Below are 24,803 nucleotides of genomic sequence, written 5' to 3' on the forward strand. Positions count from 1 at the left end.
ATGCAAATTTCACCAATATACCATATTGATGACTAAACCATATCTATGAACTATTCACATATCACAGCTTCCAGTCCCATAATTTTAGACATCATTATAAAGTACTTATTGGCAGGAAAGGAGATTATTAGTACTCAAAAATAATCACTACGTCGCTCCTGATAATCTCACTTATTACTAAAACCCCAAATTATTTTCTTAATGCAGGTACAGAAATGACTTTTTATTTCTAAGAAGTCATAATTGCCTGACATATCTGCTTTTTAATCTCAAGAGGTCTTATATATAAAGTAAAATAAGTACTTTTTAAAAAATTAAAGTGCTAATAAATATTCATTTGTTTTAACAGGCACTGAAATTCTCGGCAAAACAATCCGTGTTATATACTGCACATTAGGTGTTTGTCTGTTTTATGCCTTTGGATACATGTTGCTGCCACTGTGTGCTTACTTCATCAGAGATTGGCGGATGCTGCAGTTGGCTCTTAGTCTGCCAGGGCTGCTGTACATTCCCCTGTGGTGGTGAGTAATTGTTACTGTTATTTGCCATCCAGTCAGCTTTGACTTCTGCGGATCCTGTGAATGAGAGATCTCCAAGAACCTTAGTCATTAACAGCCCTACTCGGGTCTTACACACTCGTGGCTGAGGCTTCCTTCTTTGAATCAATCCATCTATAATGTGTTCTTCCTCTTTTCCTGCTTTTTACTGAACATTATAATCTTTGACAATGTGTCATGTCATCTCATGACATGTACAAAGTATGATCACATCAATGTAGTCATTTCTAGTAAGAATTCAGGCTTGATGTCCTCTCAGGTCCATTTATTTGTCTTTTGTCAATCCATAGTATCTGTACAACAATCCTCCAGCACCATATTTCAGATGAATTGAATTTCTTCACTGTCCAGTTTTCACAATTATACTCAGAAATCAGAACTACCATGGCAGGGATGATTATGACTTTGATATTTAATTATTTGTCTTTCTGTTTGAGGATCTTACCCAGCTCCTTCAGAGTTCCCCTTCCAAATCTTGGTCTTTTTCTGATTTCTTGACCACGATCTCTATTTTGATTAATGACTGGGCCAAAGTGTCTTCATCATCCACTTTAAAGTTCTGTAAGTCTTCTGTAGTTATTCTTATTTTCTTAGTATTTACCTGTTATCCTGCTTTTCCATTTTCTTCTTTAACCTTTCACCCGAAGTCATTCCCAGGCTTTGTTATTTTCTGTTAGTAGCAATGGTGGCATCTGCTTGTCTAACATTGTTAATGTCCCTTTAATAATGTAACTCATTGTTAACTTAATGAGTATTAGAGTTGTAACTCATAACATTTAATAAGCCCTAATAAGTTATTTTACAGAAATAGCAACTATTTTGTGTTAATTGATTATTCATTGGCCCCAACTGTTGGCTATGTTCCCTCCAAATGACTAAAGTGACCTGGATTGTGAAGCTCATGAAGAATAAATAACTATTCTATTATGAATATATAGCTCATCATCATCATCATCATCATCATCATCATCATCATCATCATCATCAATTTATATATTGCCATCACTGTACATGGTACTTTAAAAGTAAAAGAACAAAATAATTTCCTGCCCTCAGACTTACTTTCTAATTAAGACATAAAATGGAAAGGGGATGGCAGGGTGGGAGGGGATTAAGTTGTAGTGCAAAACTTTGATTTTTCCAAGTCTTGGCATATGAGCAGGCAGTACATCCAATTAGTTATATGAGGGACTTTAAATAATTGTATATAGTTTTACACCAGTGTAGTGCAGTGGTTTGAGTATTGAACTATCACTCTGGAGATCAGAGTCAAGTCTCCAGTCAGCCATGGAAACCTACTGGGTGAGCTTGGTAAGGCACACTCTCTCAGCCTTAGGGGAAGACAAAGACAAACCCCCTCTGAACAAATCTTGCCAAGGAAACACTGTGATAAGTTTGCCATGTGTGAGTCTTCAAATCTCCTGTTGACTTTTGGCAACCCTATGAATTTCATAGGGCAAGGAATACTCAGAGATGATACCTGGCATTCATTGGCAGTCTTCTGACTAAGTTCTAACTATATAAAATATGAGATTTCCATAGAGAGCAAACTAGCCACATGCATGCTGTGTAATTGTAGACATACAAATTTAGAAGAAAATTCTGACAAAAAAAATGCAGCAGTGTTTTAAATGGAAAGATCAGGAGCACAGAACCAGCTTCTGAACTGACAGAAGTACTGGCCAAACATGATTATTCTGACCTCTTCCAATACTAATTCAAATTAGGCTAATTTTATTCCTTGCTTGATTGTGACAGCAAGCATTTGGTACCAGTTTTACCATAATAAAGATCATTATCTAGATCATTCAGTGTTTATTTGATGTGTATCAGAGGCCTGTTACAGACTGCCAAAATAAAGCTGCTTCGGGTCTCTTTGGAGGCATGCTGTTTAAATGATGTATGCATCCTAAGAATCCGGAAGCTGCACCAAAGCTGCACTCCAGTTCTTAGGAATGGAGTGTGGCTTTGGCGCAACCTCCGGACTCTTAGGACCCATGCATCATTTAAACAGCATACCTCCAAAGAGACCCGAAGCAGCTTTGTTTTGGCAGTCTGTAACAGACCAGAGCTATCATGTCTGGTATGTATTTTTGATTCTTTCCATACTCCATCTAAACGTAAGCAACAGTTTTTGGTATTCTTTGGAAGTCTATGTGATGAGCCTAGGCAGACTTGATTTCTCAACAGCCAATCCTGGTTCTGGCTGGCTGTAGGGGAGTTGCTGCTGTGAGAGGAGTAGCTATACAGGGGAGGAGTCAGTTGAGGGAAGTGCCAGTCAGAGGTTAGTTAAGAGAGATGAAGACAGATTATGTTTAGCTGAGGTTTCAGTGCAGCGTCACTTGGCAGAATTAAATTCTGTTAAAGAAGTAAATAGGCAGAAGAGATTACAGTGTGCCCTCACCTTATGCGGGGATCCAGACCCCTCCCCCGCGTAAGGCAAATCCCGTGTGTGATCAAGCCCTGGTGGCGCAGTGGTTAAATGCCTGTACTGCAGCCATTCGCTCAAAACCACAAGGTTGCGAGTTCAAGACCAGCAAAGGGCCCAAGCTCGACTCAGGCTTGCATCCTTCCAAGGTCGCTAAAATGAGTACCCAGACTGTTGGGGGCAAATTAGCTTACTTGCTAATTAGCTTACTTGCTGTTCACCGCTATGATCTTTGGAATAGCGGTATATAAATAAAACAAATTATTATTATTATTAAGCCCCATTTATTTGATGCCACAGGCAGGTGCTCCATTCATCTTATTAGGGTGCCCCATCCATGTGACATCAAGTCCACGTATGACGAGACTGTATATGGTGCAGTCGCGCTGCAGTTCAGAAGCTGTATAAATCCTATGAAAGTCTAGCTCTTTTCACAAGTCACAGTCCCCCAGAACAAAGTGGTTATGAGCCCTCTTTAACTAGCTCTTCATTTCACCAAGCACAGGACACACTCATCTAATATCACTGGACTATTTGTCCTATTAAATATTTTCCTCCTTGCATGGGAATCTGAATTCCATTAAAGCCAATCTCTTTCCTTCTAATGGCACTCCTGGCAGTTCATGACACACTCAACTAACTCTTAACGGCTCCCCATCCCCTTTTTATAGCCGCTCATCAGGCAGGAGGTCCCCATCTTTTTTGCCAGCCTGTCTCTGGTTGCTTGTTGTGAACATTCCACTTTGCCACAGATAGGCTTCCTAAAACCCTTGATTTAACATGGGGCGAGAGAAGCACAATAGTGGAGCATAAAGCACCATTACCTCACTTGCAGTAGTCAGAAAGGCAGGCAGAAGGGGGGGGGGAATAACTGAACTAAAAATACTGCACATATTTAGAGAAGTCCTAATATGTTTTGGAATACAGCTTTTAATTTATTTCATCTAATGAGTTTGTTTTCTAAGACCCCATAGAGACAGGCCAAAATAAAGCTGCGTTGGCCCACTTTGGAGGTATACTGTTTAAATGATGCATGTGTCCTAAGAGTCCGGAATCCATGCCAAAGCAACAATCCAGTCCTAAGGACTGGAGCTCAACTTTGGTGCAGCTTCCAGACTCTTAGGACACATGCACCATTGAAACAGCATACCTCTAAAGTGGCCCGAAGCAGCTTTATTTTGGCCTGTCTGTATGGGGTTTAAGAGACTGTCAAAAGGCTCTTCCTGGCAATGGTTTGAGGATGCCTTTTACCTCAGAAACATCTGAATACTCCTCGTGAATGACAGTGGCCCAATGTCCACCTTTAATACACTGTTCCTAAATGTTTAAGGGTTAGGGTCCCCCAGTGTCCTTCTCCTATAACCTTTAAATCTGTGTATGGTAGCATGTTCCCTGTGCTTTTATTGCTATGAATTCACACAGTCAGAAGTTTGTCTTAAAACAAACAAACTCAACTTTGTTTATAAGCATGCATATACTCATTTAGTATAGTGTCATAGATGGTATGTTACTATAGTGACAATAAAATCAACAGTTGCAAGTATTTCTCTATTCAATTGCTTTCGCCATGCTAATGTCAGGGTTTTTAGCAAGCCTATCTGTGAAATGATAGGTAATGTGCACATTGTAACAACAAGCCTTGAGATGAGAACCAACTGCCAAAAAATCTTAAGTTCTGTCTGTAAATAAAAATTATTTTTCTTCTTGTTCACAAAGGAGTGGCTTGAGTCACTAAGGGCTCAGTCCCACTACAATAAGCTCTGAATCTTGATTCAATCTATATGCCCCTAGTTCCCACTGGAAATTGATTCTGATCTTCATTGGATTGATTCCAGTGGGAATAAAGCAGAGCAAACACAAAAAGCCTGGGTTATTTTGATAGCACTTTTTTAGAGGTTCTTTTGGGAAAAGTCGATTTTGATGCGATCCCTAGATCAGAATCGATTATTTCTGAGGGGAGGGACAAATGGAAGAGGGGTGTGTGTGTCCCATCCCTCCCCAGAGATGGCACACACACACACCCAATCTATTGCTTTTGCAGTTAGTTTTATATATTTTTTTAAAAATGTGTCCCCTGCTTTTCTCTCTTCCCCAGCTTTGCCTTGCCCTGTTGCCATCCTCCTCCTGCTGCCTCATTCTTCCTCTTCCTCCTCCTTGCACCAGGCCCCCGGCCCTGACCAGCCTGCTTCAGGAAGGGAGGAGAGGAACCAAGGAGAGACCCCTCGACCCTGATTCCTCCGAAGCAGGCCGCCACTTATTCTGGTGCTGCCTGGCTCCCCACATCGCCGCCACTTGCCCTGCTGCCGCCTGGCTCCCTGTGCCACTGCTGTTGCCCCACTGCCGTCTGGCTCCCTGCACTGTTGTCTGCCACAATGATTGGCAGATGAGCGGTGCAAATGGGGACGACTTTCAGGGCAAAATAAAGCAATTTCGCTCCTAGTAAGAAAAATACCTGCTTTATAATGGAAACGGAGGATCTTTTAAATTCGATTATCAACATGGAACGGAGCCAGGTTGGGATTCAGACTATACTGTAAGTGGGAATGAACCCTTAGTAAAAGGGTGTACAGTCTTATACATGGATTCTTTATACACAGATTCAAACATCCATGGTTTGAAAATGTTCAAAAAATATAAATTTCAAATATCAAACCTTGATTTTCCATTTTTTATAAGGGACACCATTTTGCTATATCATTATATTTAATGGGACTTGAGCATCCACGGATTTTGTTATACATGGGGGATCTTGGAATCAAACCCCAGCATATAACAAGGGTCCACTGTATTTAGGAGAAAACTGGGACCAGTGGGAGAACCAGGGGCTGAAGAGATAGATCTGGAAGAGAAGCCTCAAACTATATATTGTAAGACAGGTGGAGAAGCCTGTGTAACCTGGTGGTCACACAATCTTACTCATACATTTTCTTTCTAATACAGCCTTTTACATAAAGATTGTGGGCTAATTGATGTGTCCTGTTTATTATTCATATTCAGGCATTACCATTGTAATGCTTTTTCTTTTTCTTTTTTTAAAGCAAAAATGAATATACTGTTCAAATGTGCAGTGTATGTTTATATATTTCTCCCATGTTGAAGATACACACATGGAGATGTGGAATTCACAAACAAGAACACCTGCACAACAATGTAAATCAAAGCAGGTGCAGCATACAAGGACATAGACTTAGGAAGTGTTGACTTATTACTTCTGAGGTACTGCATATGAACAGAAAGTTACTGTACTATGAACAGTACATTTTTTTAAAAAAAAATAGGTTATAATCTTTAATAGAACAATTGCTAACTTTTCTTTCTTTTGAAAATTCATCACAATTCTGCAAAATCTGAGCTGCTTAAAAAGTACTCCACAAGGTGGCGCTGTTGGTCCCTTGTTTAAAAACAGGGGTGGGTTCATTAACAGGATTTTTATCTTTTTTCAATTTCCTGCTCTGGAACTCAGTTTAATTTCTTTAGTCTTAGGACATTATTAATTGTCAGAAGTACATGGTTAATCCACCTCAGCACATTGGCTTACTGTATATACTCCTGCATAAGTCTAGAAATTTGAGTCAAAAATTGACTCCAAAAACCTGCGTTGACATCCATGGTCAAAGTAACTCCTGTACCAAGTGCTCTTATAGAAAAGGGAACCACCCCCTGGTGAAAGGCAAGAGCATAATCTGTCCTGGAAGAATCCTTTTTAGCTTTTGTTACATGCCCCTAAGTTTTACCCTCAACTTATCCACAGATCATATCAAAATCCATAATTTTGGCTCCAAAACCTGCCCTCAACTTATAATGAGGTCAACTTATAGTCGAGTATATACAGGTAGTTAATTGTTGACATAGGGCACATCTACACTGTAGAAATTATGCATTTTGGCACCACTTTAAGTGCTGTAGCTTCATCCTATGGAATCGTGGGAGCTGAGGTGGGTTTTTTTAAAAGTATGATTGTAGTGCTGGATTCGTAGGTAAAATTCTTAAACCCACAGGTTAACAGCCAAGGAATAGAAAAGGCATCCACCAGCAACAGTTTTGGGAGTTAAAGCCACCAAGCTATAAGTAGTAAATGTATCTATCTATCTCAGGATTTATGCACTTTTGTGGCTCTTGTTGATCACTCTATAGTATTGTGTTTTAATTCTTGAACAGTCTGGAACACCCAGGACTTTCCACTGCATCTCTCCGTGCTGCCAAAAACTTGGTCCATAGTCTTTCCAGCCTTCTTTATTGTTGTGTGCCTTAAAGTTGTATACAGCATGTAGTGAACCAAAGGTAAATCTATAATGGGGTCTTCTTGGCAAGATTTCTTGGCAAGAGTAGGTTTGCCATTGCCGCCTTCTGAGGCTGAGAGAGTGTGTTTCCACAACTGGGGATCATAGCCAGGTCACTTGGAGACATAGTCCCACACTCAAACCACTCAGACCTTTTCAGCACACTGCCCTAGGCCTTTAGAGGAGGTTTTTAATGTGCCCAGTGGTCTGCAGGATAATCAGTTATGGCATAAAAGGCACAAATCTTTCATTAAGTCCTGACAGATCCTTTTGTATCTGATGGTATTTCATTTTGCACCAGATTATTTACTTTGTAGGCATAAACTATTTTCTACATGTTGTATGGCATGGTATCCTTTCATAATATTCATTCCTTATTCCCTTTTATATTTTCATATTGTTATGATCTGCCTCAGTAGTGGTGAACATATGGCACAGGTGCCAGGGTGGGCACTGAGAGCCCTCTCTATGCATATGTGCTCTGTCGCCCCAGCACAGAGTTCACCAAAGTTTGTTACTAGAAAGCTAGAGGAACATGGCATTTGCTGTTCCTGCATGGCAGGAGGTTGGACTGGAAGTCCCATGTGGTCTCTTCCAACTCTATGGTTCTATGATAAATAAGTGGGTTTTGGGTTGCAGTTTGGGCACTCTAAAAGTTTCACCACCACAGATCTACCTTATTACAGTGGGCCCTTGATATCCATGGGGGATCCTTTCCGGATCCCCCCACAGATACCAAAATCTGTGGATGCTCAAATCCCATGTGTCCGTGCCACCATTGAAGACTATGGCACTCTGGAAGAACTGTCTCCTCCTCCTCCTCCTCCTCCTCCTCCTCCTCCTCCTGTTCCTGCCACCACCATCATTTCTTCCTCACCACTGCTTCCTCCTCCTTCTCCTTCGTCTCCTCCCACCTCATGTCATGCCTCATCTCACCTTACTCCTCATCCTCCTCCCGCCTTGCGCTTTGCTTCTTCTCTCCTTGCCTTGCCTTCCTCTTCCTCCTCTACCTTCTGGCTTGCACTGTGCCACCCCTTTCTCCTCCTCTTCCTTCTCCTTGCCTGCCCCCCCCCACAGGCTTGCCATCCGTGGATGCTCAAATCCATGGATGGCAAGTCCGTGGATAAGGAGGGCCCACTGTAATAGCTTTGAATTCCATGCATACTTTGCTGATTACTGGCTTTCTTGGTAGGCATCTCTTTTTTTATGCCAGAGTTCACTCAAAAGCTACTCCTTGGAAGAAAGATTTATCTCCATGGTTTGGATGCCTTAATACAATGGTTGGCTAAAGGATTATGCACAATCTCCTACAAACATAAATACAGAAGGAGGGATGGCACTTTCTTCTATAAACTTTGTAGTTACATATGAACTGTTGCTCCTTTACAGAGATATATTTTGTTTATACTGATAAATATGTTATAACTGGTTATAATTACATTGTTGCACTGTACATATATCAACAAGGGCATGACAACTACCATATACTGTATACTCGCGTACAAGCTGACTTCGTGTACAAGCTGACTTCATGTATAAGTCGAGGGAAGTTTTTAGAGCCAAAATCATGGCTTTTGTTATGACCCATGGATAAATCGAGGGTAGAACTTAGGGACATATAACAAAGATTGTAAAGGGGAAAACAACACTTCCTTCCCGCCTCCTTCTCTGGACCTCTCCCGATCACTTAACACCGCTTCCTAGGTGCTGGAGGAGAAAGTTTTAACATCCCATGGAGAAGGGAAGTGGCATTAAATGGGATGTTTGGTGGGGAGAGAAGCTTTTAACATCAAATTGGGAAGGGAGGGAAATGAAATAGGGTATTTGGTGGGGAAGGAGATCCGGAGGATGGAAAGAAAAGGTTTTAACATTGGATTGAGAAAGGGATTACGTCTTTCACACCCACATACACACATATACGCACTCCTTGATTTCAAGGGAAGTTACTTTGAAAAATCATTGCTGAAACACATAGGGTAGTGTTTCTTTCATGCCCTTTCTAAGCAGTATTACTGTATTGACCAGTATATAAGTCAACCTAGGTTTTTAGGGTCAATTTTTGGGCATAAATTCTTCAACTTATAGTCACGTATATATGGTAGCTATACAAATAACTGTTGCTCCAATAGTAGGCTATCTTGTTGCTAATTACATTAGCATTCACTCAGAAGCATAAAAACAAACTGTAGTATTATAGTTAAAAGTCTTTATGATCACAGTGATCTGTGTGGGATGAAGATTTTATAACCCTGGAAACGTATCTAGGGTAGCCATGTTAACCTTACAGCAAAATACAACAAAAAGATGATGACTTTATTGGCCAGCCAAAATGGAGAAAATGCATCATGCAAGTTTCGCTGGCTTCTTTTTCAGGTAAAGATGGTAAAAATTATATCAGAGAAAGCTTGATCTTAAGGGAAGTTACTTTTCAGTTGTGAATGTAGTAGAAAATTTATTATTTGTCTTTTATTGCCGTTTGTTCTTTGTGGCCAAGAAGGAATGGCCTGTGCCTACACTGAAATCTCTTGGTACCATCTTAATTGACAACATATTAATGTCTGATAGAGAATGTAGGCCTGTGACTCTAACATGTTCACCATTTCTTCCTGTATGATTTTATAACTCTGTCTACTCTATTGAATTTGTATTTGAACCCTGCAGGTTAATACCGGAATCCCCTCGATGGCTGCTCTCTAAAGGAAGGATCCAGGAAGCAGAAGACATCATTCGGAAGGCTGCTCAAATGAATGGTGTTACAGCTCCAGAAGTAATATTTGACCCTTCTGAGGTAAATTTGCATGTGTAGTGTATCTGTTGAGCCAGATTCCTGTGTTTGGATACAGTAGCATCCATTCAAACATTCTGCCATATGTAATAAAGCCTATCTGCTCCCATCCCATTCTATGAAACTGCTGGATACAGGCACTCTGTACTATATCTTGTGATTTTACAGCTGCCAGCATTTCTTCCCCACATTCCTTAAAACTCAGCACTCTTTATAATATATATAGCTAGTATAAAATGTTAAAGTCATTACAGATTAACTGTTTATAGCATAGAAGATGTGCAAGTGTTGGTTCTAGGTTGCATAGATTTGTAGCAATTAAATAACAATATTCCATCTTCTGGGAAAATGTTAATCCTTTTAAGGTAAGATGCCATTATGATTTGAAGTGCAGACCAAAATTAGACTATGCAAGTGCCTAGGAAACATATCAGCTAGAACCATGGAATTAGTAATAACATATTTTTCTTTGTGGTCTATGTGCCTCACACAAGTGGGTTTTGCATTTGTGCTGAGAATCTCTGCACTGGCACAAACCCTTTTTGTGAGGACACAGATGATCACTCAGTGAACCACAGTTACAGGTAAGCAACCTATTCTTTCTGCTATGCATGCCCCCTGTTGAGACTCAAAACACCAGCACTCTGGGAATCTTCAGACTCACTGCAAAGTGAAATTAAGAGGGAATTCTTCGCACTTTACTATGAAATTAGACAGCATTCATCTCTTTGCAGGCTGAGTGCTCTCTTTCCTGTACAACATTCAGATCTTTTTTAAAAAAACCACTGGGCACAATGGAGCTGTCCACTCATACAGGCACATGTAGCAACAATTCTACCTCTCCCAATTCTATGAAGTGTGCATAGAATATGCTCCTTCCAGCTTTTAATTGGTATTGAAGAATTATTTTCAAAAGCTGTTGGGATTTGAATTGATCATTAGGATAAGCAGCTTGTACGTGGGAGTAAATCTTTCCACACAAATATGGCAACTGCTGTTTAATGAAATACATAATTGGTACCTGAAAAGACAAATTTGCCCTCCTGGAGGCTTCTAACTGTGAATACTTTTCTTGATTTAATAGGTGAGATTGGATATATTTTAGGGTGAAAAATAAAAGTCAGAAACATAAATATTAAGTGTCTACACAAATACTGTTGGCCCTTGGTATCCACGGATGTTCAAGTTCCAGTTGTACCTAATTTCAGCGTGTGTACGCTGCTGCACCACCATTAGGGACAGTCAGGCAAGGCAAAGGAGTAGTGACAGTGTTTCCCCTTTCAGGACCCCCAAGACAGAGACAAAGAGGGGGTCAGACCAGGAGGGGGGGGAATCATGTCCCAGCACTCCCCAAAGTGAGGCCCTGAGAAAGAAGAAAAGAGGGAGCGCCCCCCCCCCCACATGTGTGTGGCAAAAGTGGGGAAGGAGGACTGGGCCCCCTTTTTGGCCCACAAAGCCCATCCACCATCCCCAAGGACCTCTGAGGGAATCCCCAGCGCTTCCATTCACCTAGGGCCACCACCCTCCAGGGACTGAGGGTCTCGAGGGCTCCCCAACCCATCCTCCCTCTCCAAGCTCCCCATCCCTGCTGCTCATTTGCTCTTGGTGGGCCCCATCCATCTGCCTGCCTTGCCTCATTTCTCCACTTGTTAAGTACTTTGAGGGCAGGGCACAGCACAGGCTTGCCATCCGTAGATACTAAAATCTGCGGATGGCAAGTCCGTGGATAATGAGGGCAGACTGTACATGACTGTGTCTTCATTTTAAGGGAAAGAATGGTCCTCACTAAACAGCTGACAAAACATATTCAGAGTATGTAAGATGGCATTCAAGGGACAGACATGTAGCCCCAGATGAAGTGGCCACCTACCATTTTGCAACCTGGCTGTCAAAATATAAACTGCAGTTCTTTACCAAAAAGAGACATGTGGGGACACACTTTCTCTTAGAAGAGAATCGTACTCTTGGAAGCTTTTCAGAAGCATAGTTCTCTTATAAGACATGGTACATACACCTTGCTCTAGCATAGAAAATTAATTTTGAGCAACTCATGTTTCCCCCTCTCACATACACACACAGTTATTGTTGCATTCAGAATTACCAGCAGTGTGATTCAGGAGGGCTGAAATTGGCTCAGAGGCCCACTTTATGCCAACCCTTGTTATAAACATTTAGTTGGGAGGCAGTTACATTTAAATCAATGAGGCTTACTTCTGAATAGCCAAACATAGGACTGATCTGTAATACATAAAAACATCCTTCCATGAGGGCTCATGTAAATTTATCCAACCTAATTAGATAATTAGAGATGTAATTAGAAATGTCATATTATATAAATCATTGGACAGAAAAAAAATAGAGTTAAGAATATTTAAAAGCTTGTTCAGTATAGCTATGGAAATGTAAGATAATTTCTATTCAGAGAAAACCAGATTCTTGTTGCATGTCCAATTATTATGTTCTAATGACATGGTTTTGGGAGGAAGGTAACAGGTTTTTGTTTTTTTTTTACATTTCTTATGTCAAATTGTTGCTTGCAGCTACAAGATTTGAAGTCCCAGGACCAGGATACGTACAGCATTTTGGACCTAGTGAGGACTCAGAATATCCGATCTATCACGATTATGTGTGTGATTTTATGGTAAGCAAACAATGAACAAATTCTTAAAATTCACTCTAATGACTGGAGCCTGGAAGCTACATCTCTGAAGACCTGAAGCTCCAATTTCATAAAATTATTTTATTTATTTGTCAAAAGGTGAGTGTACTTGGCACTTAACAGAGCAGCATGTGCAAATATCCCTACCCCATTCTAAATCATAAACATTTATTACTTTATTATTTATTACTCTGGCTAGCATTTTCTTTGGTAATTTTTTCTAAGTTTTACTCACTCTAAATATGTGCCGTAGAAAGTGTGTGTGTGTGTGTGTGCGTGCGCGCACACACACATGCACACACTAATTTTTGTTTCTCTTGGTATTTGAAACTATTTGATCAGCATCCTAGATGATTTGTCTGTTGCCAAACTGTACTGCTTCTAGAAGCAAGTTCATATTTCCCTCTACATTTAGAAAATTCACTTATCTTACAAGGCTAGTATTTCAAGGAAACATTTATAGTGCTCACCTCCTTGGTGTACTAATTTTGAACATGCACAGAGATTTGTACTGACTGAACATTCATTCTCCCACCTGTAGTCAGGTTTGTCAGCAATATATGAGGTTGTTGACTATGGGCAGAATCCTGTTGGTGTCTTATGCATGCATATCTTCCCCTACAGATACAATTAGCCATTTTTGTGCAATACACAACATCCATATGCAGTTCAAAGGTAAGGAAATTAAGCTGGGTTTGGTACATCTCAGCTGGTGTGCATCCATCTACCCCTGCTAAAATTGGCAGTGATACCTCTCCTACAGCATGTTGTTGCCATTCATTGGATGGCAAGGTTGCATAGCACAGGGTGTATCTGTGCTGTAGAAATAATGTTGTTTGACACCACTTTAACTGCCATGGCACCATCCTACAGCATCTTGGGATTTGTAGTTTTGTGAGACACCAGCACTCTTTAGTAGAGAAGGCTAAAGACCTTTTTTTAAAAAAAAAATTCCAGGATTCCATAGGATGGAGCCTCAGTACTTGAAATAATGTCAAACAAACTGTATTATTTCTACAGTGTGGATGCACCCACAATCAATGGACAACCCCACATACAGTGATCTATGCCCTGTAAGCTGAGAATAGGCACTCTGCCACTTTGTCTGACCTTCAAAAACAACCTTAGTTCAGAAACCTTGTTACAGAGCTAATCTAATGAGATGATGAATATGATGGATGATGGTTCTGACATGTACCTTTAGTAGCCATACACCTTTGAGGTAACATTTGAGGTATGTACTTTGTACAGAGGTTCATATGCACAGTACATCAGTTCATGCAAGTCTTCCTCCTCAGAAAAGGAGGAGAAAACTATTTGATTACCATAACTACCACATATCCAAATTGCTGTGCTCCATGCCTACCTTTGCCATTATTTCAGATATCTGGTAGACAGGATGAGAAGGACACATGTCTACTCCCATCCATGAATAGATTATTGCTATGACAGTGTGTATGAAGCAGGTGTACATCTGCACTCTGACTATGTTAGGATCAGATGGTAAAGCAAACACCAACAGCAGAATCAGACAAATTTCTGAGTGCTTGGGAACACATACAGTTTGCATGTATTGCCACATGTAAATAAAGTACAGGTCTAGTCCTGTGCAAAACTGTTTGGAGGCCCCAGCAAATTTATTATAATACAGATCTGTCTTTCAGGATGGTCATTGCCATAGGCTACTTTGGCCTCTCTCTGGACACTCCTAACTTGCATGGAGACATCTATTTCAATTGCTTCCTTTCGGCAGTAATCGAAGTCCCAGCTTATATCATCTCTTGGCTACTCCTTCATTATTTTCCCCGGCGGTATTCAATGGCAGGAGTCTTGTTCTTAGGAGGTTGTGTCCTTCTCTTCATTCAGTTGGTGCCTGCATGTAAGAACATCTTATTTAACATAAACCTTTCCCCCTTTTATACATGTAATGTACAGGGATAAGCTTGAACCCTCAGTGAATGGAAAGAAATCATAAGTAGTACAGTGAGATAGTGAAACTGCATGCCACTTATAACATAAAAACAGATCTGTTTAAATTCATTATGTCTAAAGAATGAAATAGGAGATGAGTGTGGAGTAGTGGTTTGAGCATTGCACTAGGACTCTGAAGACCAGGCTTTGAATCCTGGCTTAGCCATGTAAACCCATTAGGTGACCTTGGACAAGCCACACTCTCTCAGCCTCAGAGGCAGTGGCAAACCACCTCTGAAAAAACATACCAAGAAAATCCCAGGATAGGGTTGCCTGTATTCAGAAATGACTTGAAGGCACACAACAACAATAAAGAATGATATAAACTAGAAAGGGAGCTCAGTGCTCCCAATCTGCTGTTAGCTCTAGATTATATTTATCTTTATTATAGCAACCTGTATTTACTGTATCAGCTGAATATTTAACATTTTAGTTTATTTTCAGATGAAGTGTAAATAAAGCCATTAAATAAAACAAAATAAAAGAACTGAATTCTGCTCAGATGGTGTAGGCATCCAATTGTGTTGTCTATAAATTTTGTCTATAAATAAGATGGCCATTTTGATTTTTCCATGATTCTATGATGTTTATTTTTATTTATTTATATATTTATTAATTAGTAGTAGTAGCTGAAACAAACTATCATGAATTTGCAACAAAGACGTCATAAATGTTAGATTAAAGGGAAAACAGTAATAGAAGCAGGAGATTGATAAGTGTTTTACTGGCATGGTAGTAGATTTAGTATCACAAAGCCTGGCTCTCACTTGCAGATCTCAGTGTTCTGTCTGTTGTCCTGGTGATGATTGGAAAGTTTGGGATCACAGCTGCCTTCTCGATGGTTTACGTGTACACTGCTGAGCTCTACCCAACAGTTGTGAGGAATATGGGAGTTGGTGCCAGTTCCATGGCCTCCAGATTTGGCAGTATCCTATCACCTTACTTTGTATATCTTGGTAAGTTAGTAGCCTTCTTATTTGTTGCTAGGCAAAGTACCAGTGCCCTGTATTCTAATATTACAATGAACTTTATCAAAATCATTTTCTAATACTTGGTTCCTTATTGCACTTGCAATGTCCCAGCTGTTCCATGGTACAAGAAGGTCAATTGAGGTGAGGAATTAACCCTCTTGTTGCTCTTTTGTGCTTTTTTCACAGGTGCCTATGATAGGTTTCTTCCCTACATTTTAATGGGAAGCTTGACAGTACTTACAGGAATCCTCACTCTGTTTCTCCCAGAAAGTTATGGCATACCACTCCCAGATACTATAGATCAGATGTTAAGAATTAAAGGGTAAGAAAGAATTTTTTACATTGTAAAAGGAAATAGGTTTCAAGACGTTTTGATGGGTTGCAGTGGATGCCTGCGGACTAAGTGGGGATGGAGGTGGGGTGTGGATGGGAGTGGAGGAGGACTCACTGTGACATGTTGTGGGAAGGCAGCCACAGGCACAGTTCATGGGCCACCCGTAAGAGGTTGTGTTGTAAGATCATGACCTATAAAGCCCTATGTGCTTTGGGTCTAGAATATTTAAAGATTGAGGGGTCATTCACGTCTTTTTTTTTTATGGAACGATGAGAATAACCACACTCGTGCATTCTGGGTTTGTTATTCACACCATGGAACCACATCATTCCAGGAACTACATCGCTTCACATCTCTGCGAGTTCAGATGCTCTCATGTGCGGGCATCCTTCCCTTGCTCCCCCACCCACCAGCACGCCTCAGCCGGACAGAGGCTTGTCCTCCCGCCACTTGAGGGGTTGACATCCCGTTTTCTCTCCCCCTGCCCCGTTTTCCTCTCTCTTTCCCTCTTTTCTCCCTAGCAGTGGGGTGGTGGTGCTTTCTCGACCATGTGAGCTGTCAATTATGCAAATACATTCAAAACTCATTAAAGGCATGGAAAGTTTTATCTCAAGCCTATTCAGGTGTATTCGCATCATTATTCACACAGCTGATGATCCAAATCTTTTGTAAAAACTCTGGAAAAAGCTCGATATTGATTATCCCAAGGTAAGTGGGTTTTTGGCAGCCACCCATTCCCCCCCCACACACACACACATAATTGGGTGCATTTGGGATGCATGTGAACAACAGAGATTCATCCCAAATTCATCCTGCATTATTTTCATCATGTGAATAACCCCTATATCTCCACACAAGAGCTTGACTGATCTTTGGAGATCAGTGTGTAGGTCTCACCATCTTCATAGGCATGTTTGGTGGCAACAGGAGCGAGAGCTTTCCCTCCTTTCCTCACAGGAAGCTAGATGAGCCTCATCTCTGCTAACAAAGAGCTTCTCATTTAGACAGATTTTGGGCCCTGGTTGATATGGAGGGTTCCTCCCCCCCCCCCTTTTAATTTGTTATTTCTAAATGCTTTAAAGTTGTTAAGTGTAATATATATATATATATATATATATATATATATATTGATTATACATTATAAAATGTATTCTAATATTGTGATTTATTTTAGTTGTATTCTGTTATGATCTGTGTTGTAAGCCACAGAAATAGGGGGGAATCGAAATAATTTTTAAAAAATAACATGGAACCCGAACAGATGGGCAAAATAAGCCCACCTTCAGGCGTCATCAGCGCGCAGCATTTAGACTCCACATGCTGTGATGACACCAGGAAACCAGCTTGAAGCCACTTGGCTGCCCAGATGTGGGCAGTTTCATGGTGCTCCTATGGCAGGGCATTTACATGCTGCACCACTGGAGCATCAGACCACTGGAGCATCATAAAGCTGCCATGGGGCCACGGCGGGGCCAACAAAGCCAGATTTTCCCCGGCCCAAAATGGAGTGGATCATATCTGCTCCTTTTTCAGCTGGGTTAAAGAAGGATTGTGGCTGTGGTATGAGTTTGCCGTGGCCCCAATCCATCTTTGGAAGGGGCAGCTTCAAGTTGCCCCTTCTTGCCGGTCTGTTTCCCTCCACTGGGAATCTCTAAGACTGGAGAAGAAATTACGACAAAAACAGGATTCTCTTTTCTTAAACATTGTGGTAAACCAAAGTGAACTGCATGAGGAATAATAAAAAGGAGGGGACAGAAGGCTTAAATACTGAAGAACAATTGGTATCCTGCATGCTAGACTCCATTATATGTCTCTTTTGTGGCTTCTTAGAGACAAACTATGGCCTGGTATAGACCGCCACTTTGCTGCAGCCTGGGGCCAAAATTAGGGCTTGGGAGAGTGGACCATCCACATGCTCCACACTCTCCTGGCACCATTTTGGTGTGTGCATGTTCAGACAGCACGCGCGCTGATGACATGCCTTGTGCATCACATCCAAATGGCACGGCACACAAGAGACATCACCGCACCGCTCCAGGGTGCTAATGGCACCTTGGCAGTGGCACAGAAAGAGCGGATCGTTGCTGTGCCTGTGCAGTTGCCGTGGCAACGATCCGGGGGGAGAAAGGGGCGGCTCATCTGTACAGCCCCTATATATACTATTTTAATATGCCCATGCTAGCCACATGATTTTGAAGGAAAAGCAATTGCATGAGATTCCAGTAAGGGCCACATTCGTCCTCCAGATCAGAGCTCAAGACCAGCTTCTCAGTAAGCGTTGTACCTCAGCTAGTTTGGATTTCGGCAGGAAATTGTTATGGGGTCCAGTGCAGATCCAGGAGTACAGTAAGGACTGGTGTGTTATAAAGCATCTTTTCCTTCATAATTAAAAGCTGCCAGTTTAGTTTAAGCACGCTTCTGAAGACTGTTATGTTGGATTTGAAGTTTAATAAAAGATAGTATGTGGTTGTTTTTTAAAAAATTTATATGAGAAATCCACTTATTGAATTAACAGTGAGCCATTTCCTAGAAGGTGGAGATGAAATAAGCCACAACACCTTGGAGAATGTTCTTTTACAGCTTCTTTTTTCATTTTTTACAGAATTAAATACAGAAATACTTCTAAAAACCAAAAGAGAACAAAGGATGAAGAAAATACAGTAATTCTAAAAACCACATCGTTCTGATGAACTACTCTGCATTTATATTTTGAAACTGAAAAATACCTAAACATTTCCTTTACTTTGTTTCCAGAAAGGACTAATTGAAACACTTTTTCCTATAGTCAAAAACATATTTATTAAATATACATTCATTTTTGTGAATGTAACTATGCTGCATATCCCAATGTGGGATCTCAGCCTGCAGTTGTACACATTACACAGAACAATATCAGGGCAGAGGGCTGTTTGCCTTTAGGACTATTGACAAATGGCCTTTTGTGAGCTTGAGTTTTTAAAGATGCCTGGACATGGAGATTGATCAACTGTTTCCACTATTCAGTGCACACTGGCAAAAGACAAACATCTTCTGGAATTTAAATATTGTCACATTCTATCACCCAATAGGAATGCTGCTTCTGTTTTGCTCAGAAAACTTAAGTTTGAAATGAAAAGGATATATCAAGTTTAGAAGACATGAATTAAATACTACACAGATGAGTATATAATTATATCAGAAGAAACTGATGCTGAATGATTTTAACGAGATATGAGATGTGACATCAAATGTTTCTGTGTGCAAAATATGGGCTGTCTAGTTTTGTTTGCAAAACTACTTTACTTTTTCCAGATGAAATTTCAGATAAAAACCACTGGGTACAATTGTTCACATCTGGGAATGATGATTTGCCTTATTTAGGCATATATTTATTTTTTAAAATATTAAGATTAGATTGGATCTATAATTCTTCTCTTTCCTTCTAATATTTTATGAGCTGAATGTCCTCCGAGTTGTCTCTAATGCTAAAAGACATGCAAATAATCCATGTTTATCTGTCTATTAGTCCTCTTTAATCTTTGCCTGAGATATTTTGAATTGCATACTAGGTATGTAAAAAAGCTACTTTACACCATGGAACTTATTCTGCTAACCAAATGTGAACAAAATCTGGTGCCTTCAACTAGCTAAAATCCCAAGTGATCCCTTTTTGACTAAGCACAGAGTTTTTAATGAATATCATGAAACTGTAAAAACAAGCCTTAAGCCTAAACAATTGTGTCAAAATCTGCCATGAGACATTGCCTATTGACTAGGGCAGCTATCCTAACTGCATCTATTTCTGTTACGTTTCATCTAAAATGCTAACTTGCCCATGACAGCAGTTAAACTTATTTCTTTATTATCTACAATCAGTCACATTATAAACAGCTCAATAAATATAAAGCATAATGCAATTGTATTCTTATTTTAATAACTGGTGAACTAATTTGAGGGTTTTACAGACTAGTTAAATATACAAATAAACAAATATTTTTATAACAAGAATTGCTAGAGAGCCATTACTACTGCAGACACTGCAGTTTCCGGCCATTCTAGAAATCATGCTGTTTAATGTGAAAGTCTTCATCATCTTATTCATAACATTTAATGCAAAAGGCAACATCATGCCACTCTGGTGTTCCTTCCCACCTCCCTGCTGAATGCTGCAATTTCCAGTTTTTATTGATCCATACTGTAGAGTTGCCCTCTTAGTGGGAAAGGGTGTCAGTCCAGTAAATACTTCATTACAACCTTTAGCAGAAAGCCAGAGTATGGGCCGGTACAGACCAGCCCAATAAGGTGGCTTCCTGGTGGCATGGGGGCATGGTGTATGCACAATGCATGCCCCAACACTGCCCTGAAGCCAGCGTTACACCATTCTGCTGCCCACAGAAGAGCAGCTTTTTAGCACTCCGGCAGCATGGCATTTAGACACTGCACATCACAGGACCGCTGAGAAAAAGGCAGCGTTTTTCCAGCGCAAAAAGGAGAGGCACTTTGTTGCTTCTTTTTGCACCAGAAAAAAGCTGTATTGGGGCTGTGGCATGTGGTTGCCCCAGCCTTGACCTGGCGATCAATGGGATGGCATCAAGATACCCTTTTAGGGTTGTCAATTCCAGCCCTATAAATATTTGGGGAGAAGTGGTCAGTAGTCAGAATGACTCAAATTTCTGTTTCTCAGGCATGGCATTTTTCCAAGGCCTGTTAAATCCAAGATACTGCACTTATCTGCACTGTTTTGAATGCCTTACTATGCAATCCTGTACATGTCTATTCTGAAGTGTCAGCAAGTTCTCTTGGGCATAACCTTAGGAAAGGTATGTCTTAAGATTTCAGCCTTAGAGTGAGTGTGTGTGTGTGTGTGTGTGTGTGTGTGTGTGTGTGTGTGTTGTATACCTTCAAGTTGTTTCCAACTTATGGTGACCCTAAGGTGAACCTTTCACAGGGTTTTCTTGGCAAGATTTATTCAGGGGAGATTTGTGTTTGTCTTCCTCTTCGCCTGGGAGATTGTGCCTTGCCTAAGGGCACCCAGTGGGTTTCTATGACCAAGCAGTGATTTGAACTCTGGTCTCCAGAGTCATAGTCCAGTGCTCAAACCATTAAACTACACTGGCTCTCCAGCTTTACTGTACTTTTTTTAAAAGTCTTTCCCATTACCCTCCCTGCTTTTCCCATTTTGTTGTTGTTGTTTAGTTTTTTACAAGATTGTAAAAAATTGGTTCACCACAATCATGACCGAGGAAGAATGGCCAACTTAATCCCAACTTACTTTCTAAAGTTAGTGGAGCTTCAGGGGAGGATCACATATTGATCTCATGTAGTTTCATTGGAAAGTAACAGAAAGCAAAGGCAGGGAGATTGCTTCTAGAGTCTTGCTGTGTGCCTAAAAGTGTTATTGGGCTTATGGCATTTGTATGTGAAAATTGTATTTTCATCAAATATTTTTGTTTTAATTCTCGCTTCATTTTGAAAGAGCATGTCCATTTGTTATTTTCAGATTAATGGAATATGATATTGCCTGAAAATAAACAAAAGTATTTCTTCAAAACAACAACAACATGTAGTAGTCTTTTGCTTCCAGGTGCAGCAAATAGACAGCAGACATCTTCTCTGTGGGACTCAATGGAAAAGAGGACAGCAGCAGTGATAGGCACCCATTTAGAGGCAATTTACAACCAGTGTCTTTTCTCCTGGTTAAGGGGGGGGGGGACAAGGAGTGTGCCCACAAGTGTTGATAAACTCCACTAAGCTACTGGGGGCTGTTGCACTCTCACAAAATATGCAGGGGGAAGACAGGGATAAAGCCATCAGTTCTTCCTGCAGCTTGGAAGCCCAACAGACACTAAGCCGCTAGTACACTTACTGTATTTCAACTATTATTTCACTAACATCTAGATTTAAGAGTAAAAATAAATCTTCAGGCCAGTAGTTGTTCAATTCTTCTGTGACTTTATTGCCTTTTGGATTAATAAAAGAAATGTTTAGGATTGCTTCTAAGTAATATTAAGATTGCTGATTGAAATCAGAAAGTCTTATAAAAGTATATGAAAGGGGGAGAAAGAATAAAAACTTTTTAATGGAAAAAGATACAGAAATTTGAAATGATGAGACTAAATTTTTTTAAATTGGAAGCTTGGTTGCATTTGCATACATTTTGCAATTAAAATTGGATTAAAAAATAAAATGAAACTGGTTTGTTTTGAGAAAATGAAGTTTGTTTTGACTGGAAGTTAAAACAAGAGAGGTTAAGCAGTTGAGTGTGCCATTGCTACATGGAGGAGCCACTGTAGAGGCAACCATCTGAGGGAGTTAATTCTTTATATGCCAGGATGTGGATAAATGGGGGGGGGGGGGGGGAGCAGCAATTTCATAGGGGATTTGAGAGGAACTGAATTTGCTGCAAAATGGTTTAAATATAGTTGAATTTCTGCTTTGATAGACGATGTTACTGAAGAAAGGGATTAGAAGGATGCAATGTGAGAAGCAGAGGAACCAACTAGATCTCAGAAGAAGGATGAGGATAGAGCAGCTGATTCAGAATGCAAGGATATGGTCCTAGGAGGCATTTTTCAGCCAAGATGGGAGGATGATGGAGAGCCAGAAATGATTTTGGACGACTTACCTGGGCTGGATATATCACTGAAGTCAGAGAGGAGCAGCAGAACACCAAATTAAAAAGAAGAAAGACAAAAGGAATAGTTTCTGGGATGAAAATGTGGAGGTTTGATGTGTGATGGGATTTTGGAGAGGGGGAGGGATTAAGATAAAAAGGGTAAAACTAACAGGGATGTTTTTTATGGAGGGATGTTTTCTGCTCAAGTTCTCTGTGGAGCTTTGAAGGATATCCAAGGTGTGTGATTATGGAGGTTTGGAAGAAAACCAAGGGCAGGATTTCAGTGGGAAAAACAGAAATAGGATTTGTTTCTTCTGGTTTAAGAAATCGACAAAGGATCTGTTAAAGGATGATGTCTCAGTTTAAAGGAAATTTTAAACAAAATAAGGATGATTTATATGACTTCTATATTTAGAAGGGGTATAAATATTAGAGTGGGGTACATTGAAAAATGGAAAAAAGAAGGACATAACTGATATGATAGATGGTTGTTAAATGGGAATGAAAGATTTGCTTAACTTAAAAGAAGTAAGTATAGTTAAGAGGCAATGTGATATGGCTCTTGTTTAACTTAGATTGAGTGAGAATTAATAAATATGAAGATGAAGGCTTTCATTGCTGGAGTCCATAGTTTTTTGTGGCTTTTTCAAGTGAAACACATCAGAGATAAATTCTTCCAGAACATAGCTACATAGCCCGAATCACCACCCCCCTCACAAAAATGCTTAATGAATAAATAGTTCAGTATTATTATTAAAGCTTATTAATTTGAATGAATTTATAGAAATGTCTTTCTGTATGGTGTGTGTGTGTGTGTGTGTGTGTATATATGAGATTGAGATTGATTATTAATAATAATGTTTTATAGAAAGGAGGTTGATGGCTTATTGTACCAGAGAAGCACTGAGAAGACTTGAAGTTGCTTTTATCTTTCTTTTTGATGTTTTTCCCCTCTTTTTTCCTCCTTCTTGTATCTTATCCTTTTCTTGGCTTGTCTTTTTTCTGTTTCTTTGTATTGTTAGTGTTGTATTTTATGGAATTGGAAAAATTAATAAAATGTATATAAAGTTTAAAAATGTATTAGTTTTTTTTAAATTCTCTTAATTCATGTGTTAAACCTATACTATTTCTAGTACGCCTCTTCACCTCCAAGCTGCCCCCGGCCCTTGAACCGCGGTGGCAGCGAGGAGGATGAAGCTAGGCCTCGTCCTCCTCGCCGCTGCCGCAGAAAAAGGGCCAAGCTGCAGCCGGCCCTTCTTCCACGGCGGCGGCGAGGAGGATGAGCCTTGGCCCCGTCCTCCTCGCCCCCACTGCGGAAGAAGGGCCGGGGGCAGCCTGGAGGCCTCTGGGCCTCCAAGCTGCCCCCGACCCTTAAACCGTGGCGGCAGCGAGGAGGACGAGCCTTGGCCCCATCCTCCTCCCCACCGCTGCAGAAGAAAGGCCGGGGGCAGCCTGGAGGCCTCTGGGCCTCCCGGCTGCCCCCGGCCCTTAAACTGCAGAGGCCGCGAGGATGCGGGAGGCGGCGGCGTGGCGATGGAGCAGGTAAGCGGGAAGGGGGAGGGAGAAGAGGGTAGGTAGATAGGTAGGAGGGAGGGAGGGAGGGAGGGAGGGAGGGAGGGAGGGAGGGAAAGAGGAGGGGAGGAGAGGGACTTTTGTTTGCAATGGCCGCGCGCGTGCACGTGCGCCGCCATTGGGGACAAATGAGACTTGAGCATATGCGGATTTTGGCATACACGGGGGGGGGGTACGGAACGGATCCCCCGCATATACCAAGGGCCCACTGTATTTGACATTTTTAAACATCTCAATAACAAAATTAATTTCAGGCATAATCAGGAAATGAAACAAATAAATATGGTCCAAAACATGCTGCAAAATAATCCAGTTTGAGACTGCTTTAACTGCCCTGGCTCAATGTTGGTGAATCCTGGGAATTGTTGTTTGTTGTGGCACCAGAGCTCTCTGACTGACATGGCTAAATGTCTCACAAAACTACAGTTCCCAGGACCAATGGTTGTGTTGCTGCCACCATCATCACTACTTCCCGTCTCTTTGGGATACCTGTGATCCCTGAAGAGATGGTAGTAGCAGCGATGGCAGCAAAGCTGACTCCATGTTTATGATGCCGCAGCTGCTACCACCCTTCTCTTCATAGCATTGGCAACCCCCAAAGAGATAGGCACTAGCAGCAGCAGTGGCAGCAGGGCCATATTTCTACTGCTG

At 40.8% G+C, this 24,803-nt stretch overlaps 1 protein-coding gene across 1 annotated transcript in view; it reads left to right on the top strand.

Moving 5' to 3' along the window:
• The window catches only part of LOC149321886 (organic cation/carnitine transporter 2-like), a 46,419-nt gene extending 22,801 nt beyond the window's left edge, over positions 1-23,618 (top strand). Inside the window, exons 8-14 of the mRNA XM_089530722.1 lie at positions 350-521; positions 9,927-10,053; positions 12,591-12,691; positions 14,374-14,588; positions 15,454-15,636; positions 15,838-15,973; positions 18,588-23,618. Coding sequence (XP_089386848.1) covers positions 350-521; positions 9,927-10,053; positions 12,591-12,691; positions 14,374-14,588; positions 15,454-15,636; positions 15,838-15,973; positions 18,588-18,672 — 1,019 coding nt within the window. The 3' untranslated portion in view covers positions 18,673-23,618. The remainder of the gene's footprint in view (positions 1-349; positions 522-9,926; positions 10,054-12,590; positions 12,692-14,373; positions 14,589-15,453; positions 15,637-15,837; positions 15,974-18,587) is intronic.
• Positions 23,619-24,803: the final 1,185 nt, after the last annotated feature.

The sequence above is a fragment of the Sceloporus occidentalis genome, unplaced genomic scaffold, assembly GCF_023333645.1.
Source record: "Sceloporus occidentalis isolate IW3139 unplaced genomic scaffold, rSceOcc1.0.p SCAF_1, whole genome shotgun sequence".
Classification (NCBI taxonomy): domain Eukaryota; kingdom Metazoa; phylum Chordata; class Lepidosauria; order Squamata; family Phrynosomatidae; genus Sceloporus; species Sceloporus occidentalis.